General features: G+C 43.3%; 1 protein-coding gene across 1 annotated transcript; it reads right to left on the reverse strand.

Annotated features, from left to right (window-relative positions):
- Positions 1-764: 764 nt before the first annotated feature.
- LOC124682075 (protein NRT1/ PTR FAMILY 6.3-like) lies at positions 765-5598 on the reverse strand. The gene is made up of 3 exons (XM_047216828.1): positions 5074-5598; positions 4393-4973; positions 765-1785 (listed from the first exon to the last, which is right to left on the reverse strand). Exons 1-3 carry the CDS (start codon positions 5425-5427, stop codon positions 933-935), a joined length of 1788 nt encoding a protein of 595 aa, XP_047072784.1. The 5' UTR covers positions 5428-5598; the 3' UTR covers positions 765-932.
- Between the last annotated feature and the right edge of the window lie 5751 nt (positions 5599-11349).

The raw sequence follows: 11349 nt of genomic DNA on the forward strand, positions 1-11349 counted from the left end.
TGGTTTGGCAATCCATGCATGTGTGATCTATCAGCTGTCCATAGCGTGTGTTGAAGCAAAGCAAGCAGTGGGACTTAATTTTGGGTTAAACATGAATCTTCCATGCTTGATTGAGTTCAGAAAAGGGATTCTCATCTTGAATTGAAAAACATAAACATTTTTTTACAAATAGCAGCCGTTTCAGTGAGAGACCAACGATTGATGTTTGGGCTATCTAAGAGGCGGACACTTTGGATTTGCAGCCGAAGGAAGAAAAACTGGTCTAGCTACTTAGAAGAGGCCATTGTCCCAAGGCCCTCCATCCATCTGCAGTCAACAAGAGACTCTTTGACAGATAAGTTTTTCCCTCTATCTAGGGGGAAATAAGAGGCGCAATGTGGTAGGGAATGATCCCATCGAGCTACTAATCGGTCCAAAACCTGCACTTCTTGCCAAGCTAAATCTGAGTGCAAGTAGAGAAAGGCTTCATATCCACCGAGTCGCGCGGCACCTCAGTGCCTCTCCACATTCCCTTACTGTCTCCCCATTGGTGCCAGAGCCACCGGAGCCATAGAGCTCTGCGAAAAGCAAACAAAGTCTTTTATGCCGAGGCCACCAACACCATTTAGATGCAATTCCACTTACAATTGACTACACATTTGCCACCTCCATTTGCTCCTTCTTCACTAATTTTAATCCTCGCAATTGTTCATAGACATAGAGTTTGGACCTAGTAAATTGTCAAGTGATTTTGACATGAGATAAGGTTACTTTGCACATTCTAGTATCAAAGAAAAGTCAGAAGTTTCCTTAGGAAAAAAAGTAGGTGCTGACGACCGTACAACGCATTTCGCATATTTATAATTGGGGGGTTAGCAAGACGTGTTTAACGATAAAAAGAAAAATAAAAAGGTTACATATGTATACAACGATGTAAGCATGCAGGATTATCCTCAGTGGCCAACGACCATGGCCTCCTCGTCAGCAAGCTCGATGCCGGCATCTGCAAGGCGCTTGTCCTTGTACACATACCCCCTAGCCGCAACAGTGAAGAAGCAGAGGTTGATGGCGCTCATCACAGCAAGCAACCAGTAGAAGTAATCGAGCCTACCATCATTGATGTTGTTGGCGAGCCAGCCGCCTCCCCGCGTCCCGTGGCCGGTGACCTTATGCACGATGGTTACAATGAGGGTGCTGAAGAAGAAGCCGAGCGCGCACGTGCTGAGGAACAACCCCGTGCTCATGGTCTTCATCCCCTTGGGGCACTCGCGCAAGAAGAAGGCGAGCTGGCCCATGTACGTGAAGGCCTCGCCGGCGCCGACAAGAAGGAACTGGGGCATGAGCAGGAACACGGTGAGCATGTCCCCGTGTGCCGATGAGGTGAGCCGATGGCGCTCGATGAGCGCGGCGGCGGCCATGCCGGTGATGGAGAGGAACAAGCCGACGAAGACACGCTGTAGGGGGGAGAGCCCCTGTGGGTTGCCCGTGATCCGGCGTGCTATAGGGGCCACAAGGCGGTCGTAGAGGGGCACAGTTAGGAGAATGGAGCCGATGAGGAAGACGGTGAGGGAGCCGGCGGGGATGAGGAAGCCCGAGCCACCGATGGCACGGTCCATGACAGAGGCCTGCTCGACGGCGAAGGTGGTCATCTGCGCGTGGATCGTCCAGAACATGATCGTGGTCGCCCAGATGGGCAGCATGCGCACCACCTGCTTTACCTCCTCCACGTCTGTCCGCGTGCATAGCATCCACTTGCTCTTAGCCGCCGGCGACTCACGGTCGATGACCGCGGCATGGTCGAGGAATCTGCATATACACATCGCAATTCATTAGCCACCATACTCATATCACTGCAAGAATTGGTATAACTATCAATCAACTTCCAGATCATAGGAGTATGTCGTGATTCGTGCTAGCAATGAGTTGTAACATGTGTTGCAACCAAGATCATAGCAATAGTCAGGTGAGAATTAGCCGTACCCATATTGAACATCGTCCAAGAAGAATTTAACAAATGTGCTGACGCAATGAGTCAAAAGAGAATCTACTTTCCGCACGTCGTTCTCGTCACTTTACGACTAGTTCAGTAGGCTACTCGTGAGCACGAACAGCCGTGACAGCGCCCCGTGGACTATATGTGAATATGATTGCAAAGAGTGATTGAGAGCTGCGAGTAACACCCTTGGGCGTGTCATTGAGCCCGTGAACCGGTGCAAACCGAACCAGCCGTCCGGCGAGAAATTAACGACCAAGGTTTCCATGGAGGAGCTACTTGGCAACTTGTTTATGCTAAGACAAACTGATCGCTGGGGCGAATGACTAGCTGGCTCTGGATTTGTCGGCCGGTCGATGCACTGCATCTTTCTCTTTCAGGGAGCCAGCCAAAGATAGCCTTACCATCTCGTGCAGTTCAGAGGCTGCAGCCTGCAGCCTGCAGCCTCTTACACTCGGACACTTCCCTAAATTTTGATCTGATAAGTGTCATCAGCCAATTTCGAATTATAAAATGTTTGACTTTTTCTACATCGCATCTATCTAAATGCATTTTACAGTATCTATTTACTTATTAGTTTATATGTAATTCACATTAAAGACCTGACTTTTGTTTCAATGTTCCCGCACCTTCAAATTTTGGCATATGAACGGCTATGATATCCCGATACGTTAGGAGGTCTAGGCTTAACTTACTCCTTCAACTTTTGTGGAGGACAAGGTATCTAAAACATTTTATAATTTGGAAGGAGAAAGTACCCCAGATAACATCAGAAGGTATATTATGTCATGGTTTCTTTCTCCCTCTTTTTAATGGTTCTTGGTGGGAAAACCAATATATATATATATATATACATCACCGGCCTTATCTGGCTGATAGCTACACGCTTGGACGCTGGAACTCAATCGGATGTTCCCATTAATCCCGTCACGCCCGGCTAGATTTCCACACCACAGGGATGTCGAGCTAGCACACTCCACAATCTTATTCAGTTGTTCTCATGGCACCATCCTATGGGCCATATATGGCTACAGATCTCAGTGTCAGACACGATGTACAGTATACTGTGCGCATTGTCGCTGTACGCTAGTAAACATCGCGTCCACGTCATATTTGTCATGTTGGACCGATGCCAACTCAATCAATCGCGCGCCCAAATTTAGTCATAATTGGCCGCCTACCCACTTGTTAATTTGTTATGTTGTACCTCTCCGTTCCATGTTACACCGCATATAAGTTCGGTCGAAGTCAAGCTTTGCAATATTTGATCAATTATGTATAAAAAATATCAACACTATATTATATTAAATGTATATAATAGAGCTTGGACCTTCTCTAGGGTGAAAACTCGGGATCTAACCATGCTGCCCAACGATGATAGTGTTTGTGTACTGTTATCTTCCTGTAGGCATTTGGAGAATTTTTTTTTCAGCTTGAGGCATTCAGGCATCGTCATCACTGGTAGTGCTATTGTTGTTGCGAGTCTCTGAATGCTTAGTGGGGTATTTGCTTTCTTTCTTTTCCATTTTCTTTTGGGTTTTCGCCTATGTGCAATCTAGATTTTGCTCTCATTATATTTTCTTTTGATGTTAAAACATTTCATTTATTATATAATATATATATATATATTATGAAACTATATTGCATAAAGAGTCTAATAGTTCATTTGATTTGGTAGGTATCAATACTTTACTTTTTTTTTTATGATTCTTCAAAGTTTGCAAAGTTTGAGTTTGATCATAACTCGAAGTAATATAAAACATAATATGTCTAAACCGCTACTGCATTGCAAAATTAAGCATTTGCTCTAATTGTGCAAGTACTTTACTACTTCAACTAAACTTGCATGCATGCAGCGTTCAAGCCTGCGGAGGTACAGACTACAGAAGTACAGAGTACAGGATAACATGAAACAGGATATATGACATACACTGTACTATACAGTTTTGCATTTATCTACGTCTATGTGCATGCATGTATGGTGAATTGGTGATCCTGGACTACTAGTGACCAGCTACCTAGAGAGCCATAGTTTTATTTTTTGGAGCAAGGAGACAAGGAGAGAGTTGGTTTTGGCACACGCAAAAAAGGAGAATTTTAATTATTTGGCGGGTGATAGATGTGCAATTGGGGCTTGGAATGTTGCAGTGGACCATGCCACCAAATGATGAGCTCTCACGGATGCTAGCTTCAAATCTCAGTTTAAATTTCCTACAACCTGGCCTGCTACTACCATGTATACCGTACAGGTCATAAACGCCAGCTAATTTAATTTTCGGACGGATCCAAATCTAATTAAAAAATGTCCAGTGGTTAGTGAGTTACTCTGAGAAGAAGTTGAGTTCTAGCGAACTTAAGAACAGGAAGTGCAGGATATATACTGTGCGGTAGACTAAGGATGATCTCGATGGATTGCTTACCGGCACTCCTTGCTGTGGGGTAGCTTGAGCTTGCCCTTGAGGTCCGCACCGGCTGCGGCGGCGTCGTCGACGTCGTAGAGCATGCTCGGGTCGGACGGCAGCTGCAGGGCACGCTTGCTCCACGCCGCGGCCGTCACGGCGGCGACCTGCGTCAGCGGGCTCCCCACGAGCTTCTTGAACCGGTATTTCCGGGTGCCGGACAGGAACACGCCGAGGCCGGCGAGGATGCCGACGGCGCAGATGCCGTAGCCGTAGCGGCGTCCGACGTTGTCCTGCACGTAGACCAGCACGGTGACGGCGAGCAGCGCGCCGATGCTGACGAAGAAGTAGAACCAGTTGAAGAAGCGCGTCATCTTCTTGCGCTCGCTGTCGTCGGAGTCGTCGAACTGGTCCGATCCGAAGCCGGACACGCTCGACTTGAGCCCGCCCGTGCCCAGTGCCGTCATGTACAGCCCCAGGTACAGCACCCCGAGCTGCGTCCCGTTTGCCGGCACGCAGCCGGCGCTCTGCCCTGTTACATCTCCGCACGGCGCCGGCCGCAGCGTTGGCGCCACCGTCGAGATCGTCAGCACCATGACGCCCTGCATCGGCATACACAAGACAAGTCAGTACTAGTTACACCTATGGATGCCATGTATACAAAGCAGCATGTCGATCGAGCGGGGTGGTAACGTGACGTACGGCTGATTGGACGGCGCAGAAGACGGCGATGGTGAGGTAGCGGCCGAGGTAGGTGTCGGCGATGAAGCCGCCGAGGAGGCAGAGCATGAAGGAGGTGCCGATGAAGTTGGTGACGGTGTTGGCGGCGGCGGCGCTGCCGAGGTGCATGGTGCCGGTCATGTACGGCACCAGGTTTACGGCGATGCCCAGCGTGGTCATCCGCTCGAACAGCTCCGCGCCCAGGATCATGGCGGCGCACCCCCACCCGCCGGTAGAGGCGCGGGCGGCGGGGCGGCCCTTGTAGTCCCAGGCGTCCGTCAGGGTGGCGCCCTGCTTGCCGGCCTCCGCCGCGGTCTCCGGCAGCACCGTGTCCATGTCTAGTTGAATATCACGTGCTCGATCGTGCTGGCAGAATCAAGCGAGCAGCCAGGGGACAAGTGGTGCGGTGACGAGGAGGCTCGAGCTCGACCGAGAGGAAGGTGATGATGCTGGTGGAGTGGTCCTGCGGTGTCGAGGGGTCTTTTTATAGCCGAAAGCCGGTGGATCTCCATGCCTCAGGATTCGAGCTGCATCTCCCCTTTGCTTTCGTTGAGGAGGTAGCTGAGATTAGTTTATTGCTAAATTGTCAGTGTTTCCGGGTTCCCAGGGTTTTTTCTCCCATGACTCTGGCACTCGTTAATCTTTGCTCAATTATTGGCTAGCTTCTCTCTCACACAAAAGAAAAAAAAAAGATAATTGGCTAGCTAATTAAGCTGAGCTGAACAGGACTAAGGTTGTGCAGCGGTGGAGAATCATCACAGCGACAGGGTAAAATGACACCAACAATTAATCTAAGAAATAATAAAGTAAGCTTACAAGCCTTCCTATGTCACGATGAATAAGTCTTATAGTTGCAACTGAGCTTGGCTCTTGTGGTTAGGTTTTTTTATGCTGAAAACTCAGGTTTAAGTTCTAGATTTGGTATGAGTGTTTGCATTTATCTAGATTAATTTCAGGATTTAACCGGCGCTATGCTTTCAGTGGTAGGTGATGTGCCCGTCAACAGCGAGGCGCAAGTGGTGACTTCGTCAACCTCAAGATATGCCAGTTCGGTCCCTCGGAGGTGCTCATAGAGGTAGGGTGTGCGTGCATGCGTTCATAGAGGCGAGTGTACATGCGTGTTTGTGAGCGTCTGGTTGTACTGTGTTCTAAAAAAAGTCTTACAGTTTTTTAAATCGATTCATGTAAATTTTGTCTAAACTTTAAGTAAAAAAATAATTACCAACCTTAATATTATATAAGTACCATATGAAAACGCATTTCATGGTGTATTTAACGATATTGATTATATTGTATTAGTAATTTATTTTATAAAATCGGTCAAACATTACATATATAGTTTAACTTCTAAACTACTATAAGACTAATTTATTGGAATGACGGTAGTATGTAATAAGACTAGTGTACTATAGTTAGGACCCTAAAGGTATTTCTTCCTCACCTTTGTTTTCAATATCATATTACCGGAAATGGTAACTTGCAATTCTGCCTATTGTTTTACTGTATTCTTTTAGATGAACCACTTAAAACATGGGAGGAAACATTGTACAAATTTTTCTGATGCTTGAGTGTACTCTTTTGGTTATACTATTGGGAAGAGGGCAGATTGTTCTGAGGCTTCAGTAATCCATTGTACATTTAGTATGTTATCTTTTTTTTCTTAAATGTTCATGACTCTAAGAAGATATTGTATGTGATTGATCTTGTATCATTGACGGTAGGCTTAAGACGAGCCCGACTTTAACTTAATGAAGCCACACAACAGCAGAGCCCTACTTTAACTTAATTGATCTTGTAGCTCATGTTAATAGTTGGTGTTTGCTTTGGGCGTGGGTGCCCACAGAGCAAAAGAGTAGATATATGCACTGTTAACCCCTGGTTGCTGCTATCTTCAAATTTTAACATCAGTTCGTATTTTCTATATGTATTGAATAGTTTCGGCTTCTTCCAAGCCGCTTCTATCTCAAACACTGAAAATGTGGATCATATTTGGTAAATTTATTTGATCGATGTAAAATGATGACATATCTTATTGCACAATAAATACATCACATGGTTGAAGAGTAATTCATGTATAAGCATATGACTACATTGAGATCATCTACTAATAGGCTCATTCTCACTTCTCTCTTCTTTCGACTCCTTTCTTCATTTAAGAATAACTTTACTAAAACTGGTGAACCTAAGATGTTTTGAATGGTATAAGCCATTATTTTTTTCAGTTCATAAACATGTGTTGATTTCTTTGCATCCGTTGCAGCGCACTAGCACTTTGCTAGTTAGACTAGGGTACTAATTAGGACCGTATAGGTATTTCTTCCTCTCCTCCGTTTTCAGTAGCATATTAGAGCTGCTTTATCCATTATTATTTATAAGCATATGACTACATGGAGTATATGGATGTTTTAATAGAGATACCGTGTTAATCCACAACATTTAAATAATTTTGACTGTTAGATGAATAATTTGTGGCTATGATTTAATCAAAATTTTAGATTACGTAACACATAGGACGTGACAGGCTGGTCACCAAATTCATGAAGTCCGTGTAAAGCACCCGTGTAACTCACGCGGGCATTGTCAGAAAAATTTACGGAGAGGCATATTGCTTCGAATCCATCCAAGCTAGGCAAAGACTGCTGTTACCAAAAGATTGATTCCTACATAACCCTTCTCAAAAACAAAAGGCTAGCTGCTTGAGTCGTTCGGGTGCTTCGATCATCTTCTTCATCGTCGCTTGGTGGACGTAGCTTCCGCACGCGATCTTCGTCATCGGCCTAGCTGTTGGGGATATTAGTTTGGTAATAGTTATCGGCTTCTTGCGGCCGAGTTTTTCGATGCAGGATTCTCGTCGGATGCCATCGCTGAAAGCGTCTATCGCCCTATCGATGGAGACATTTTCAGTAGCATTCAAGAGTTTAGTTAAGCATCCGATGTATGAACGCATCGACTCCTTCGGCTTCTGCTTTTGGTGACATTAGCGTAATTCTTCGATTTCGACAGATCTCTTGTACGTGGCTTCGAAGTTTTTGACGAAAGCGTCGACTAGATCTTTCAAGGATCTGATGGATCCTTGCAGCATGCCTTTTAGCCATTCTTGTGCAGGATTACAGTTTACATGTAGTCGTCTATCCATGATCTCGGCTCCTGCTGGCCGTTGATACGTCCATAACGTATCTATAATTTTTGATGTCTTTATGCTAATATTATGCTTTTGAAGTTTATTATTTATTTGGACTAACCTACTAATATTTGGAAAAGTGCACAACTTTCTTGTTTTACGCTTTGATGTGTAGGAATTACCAAGAATGCAAGAGGAAACTTTGTTGGAGTCAAATCGGGACTTTTCAGAAATCTGTTCCAGAACGTTTTTCGAAGATGGTTATGTTACAGGTCGACGACGATGTCAAACGGAAAACTCCCCAACTACAAAGTTGTTAGAAATTTCGCGAGGAACATTCTAGATAGAAAATTTAATTGATTTCGAGTCCGTATGGCCAAAAAGAGCACGACTTACTGCAACCCTAAATAGGGTGATGGAAATCCGAGAAGCTATATAAAGGGAGGAAACCTAACTCGTGGGGGACTTCTACACCCACGAATTACATCCACCAAAAGCCATGTTTGTGCCTCCCCCATGGATCCCATCTCCATGGGGCAGGGCTCCCAGGAAGCCATGAAGGAAGGGGGCTAAGGGGCGGCGCTCCCCCATGATGTCGGCGCCAGGGAAGGAGCTCCCCGCGCCGCCCTGCACCTCTCTCTGCCCCCTTCATCATCTTTACTGCCATCTCCATCATCAACTCCTCCTTGTATACAGTGGTTCATCCTTCCACACACCTCTGTACCATCCTATGTAAACATGGTGTTTGATGCTATAAGTTATAATCCTATGATCTATGTCATGTTTGTGTAGTTTATTTGTTTTTTGATGTCATTAGAGTTGTATGTTGATATGGTACAGTCATTTGGTGTCCATTATATTTGTGCGCGCATGGATTAAACATCATAGGGTTTGTAGTATGTGTAAGAGGAAGGGGGAGTTATGCCGGAGTGACAAAAACCTAAGAACTCCAACCGGAACGTTCCACGTATGGGAGTAAGAGGACCATTAACTTCAGGCTATGATCGGGGAAACCTTAATGAATTGTTAGTATTTGCAGATGCTTTCTAACAATCCAATTATATAGTAATTGTAATCCCTAGTAGTGGAGTGCATGTATATTTAGCCACTCCCACATAGAAAACTGCATCGTAGACAATGTACCCGATTTTATTCGCTAATTAAACTTGGACAAAGCCACCACAATTATGACCACTATTCCACACTCATGGTTCTGTTAGTTTAGTGTATTTTGTTGCTGCGGCAACTTACTTTACTTTTTTGTTATTTATTTTCATGCAAAGCTATCTCTAGTACCTGTATTGTTGCTCTACTTTTATTTCCTAGATAATGCAATGTTTAGTGTGCGTAGAGTTGTATCAGTGGTTGATAGAACTTGAGAGAACATTTATCCTACCTTTAGCTTCTCGTTGGGTTCGACCCTCTACTTATCGAAAAGGCTACACACGATCCTCTATACTTATGGGATATCAAGACCTTTTCTGGCGCCGTTGCCGGGAAGCAATAGCGTGTGGGTGAATATTCTTGTGTGCATTTGTTTTCTTTATCTCTAAAGGGTTTTTACTTCCAGTTTTAACTTTTTCTCTATCTTATATGGATAGGAAATGCGAATTACAAAAAAATAGTTGTACTTGCTACCTAAAAATGTTTTCAAAAAAGAAAGTGATTGGAAAGATGATTAATGGTTAAGTGGGGGTCGACCTTGAACACTTGTGTTCATGCCTATGAAACCAAAACAAATCTTTCCATGGAAGCTTTTCAGTTAAAAACCTGTACATATTGTGTATATTGTATATATTGTACATATTCCTGTACCATAAAAGTAAAGTGATAATTGTAGTTTCTAGTTACTTGGAAGTTGATAGTTTTGATTTGCTGTCCAGAAGTAGATTTTCTGTGCTTCACCGTATAATTTTTTTTAAATTACCAGAATGTGATATTGATCTGAAATTTCTTGAGTGCAAAGTAATGCTTATTATATTTCTTTCATTAGGCTAACTGTTTTTGATTTGAGTTACGTAGCTGTCTCAAAAAATTTAATCTTCACCGACTGTTCAGTTTAGACAGATTCCTGTGCTTCACTGTAAAAAATCGTGATAAATCTTAGTATAGTATTTTGATCTAAATTTTTTGTGAATAAACCTGAGATTATGATATGTCTTTCATTAGTTTTGAGTTTTTCGATTTGAGCTACCTAACTATCTCGTTGAGTGTCATCTTTACAGACTGTTCAGATTCTTAGTTTATTCAATATTGTACTTGGTGTTATTAGTTTTATTAGTTTTTTCGACGGACAAAAGAAATCATGAATACCTTAGTATATAGAGTGACTAATGTTGAGTAAATATTATGAAACTTGTCAATACTTGAACATTAGTGGATTTTATTTAATGAGTACTAACGCTACTAATGAGTTTTGTGAAGTTTTATGTGGATGTAGCTTATAAGTTCTAATCAATATGGTGATATGAGATGAACAATAAGACGCAAGAGCTCAAGCTTGGAGAAGTTTAGGTGCATCCCAAGAACATATTCAAGAAGATACAATCATCTAAGCTTGGGGATGCCCGAGTCACCCCCTATTCATCAACTAACATGAGGTTGTCTCCTTCATACTCTATATTACCCATCCACATGATATGTATTGTGTTAACTTGTATTATAGTTGCTTTTATATGTATTGGTTCTATCTTCTTTAGTTTTATTAGGATCTTTATTTTGTTTTTATTGCTTCTTTACTTTCACTTATAATTTGAAAACAACAAAAATAGTTTCGTTTGTTTGGCTTCTTTGTTTGGTTCGCTATCGAAACCAGCACGTGCGGTGGCACTTGTCGATTTTGCTCTGCGTGATATCATCGCGAGCGTCTTTGGAGGATGATGTTGGAGATATACCCAAGAGGCAATAATAAAAGTGTTTATTTTTATATCTTTGTGTTCATGATAAATGTTTACATCCCATGCTATAATTGTATTAACCGGAAACATTAATACTTGTGTGTTTTGTAAACATAAGAGAGTCCCTAGTAAGCCTCTTGTTGAACTAGCTTGTTGATTAATAGATGATCATGGTTTCCTGATCATGAACATTGGATGTTATTAATAACAAGATCATATCATTAGGTGAATGATGTGATG

The sequence above is a fragment of the Lolium rigidum genome, unplaced genomic scaffold, assembly GCF_022539505.1.
Source record: "Lolium rigidum isolate FL_2022 unplaced genomic scaffold, APGP_CSIRO_Lrig_0.1 contig_67350_1, whole genome shotgun sequence".
Classification (NCBI taxonomy): domain Eukaryota; kingdom Viridiplantae; phylum Streptophyta; class Magnoliopsida; order Poales; family Poaceae; genus Lolium; species Lolium rigidum.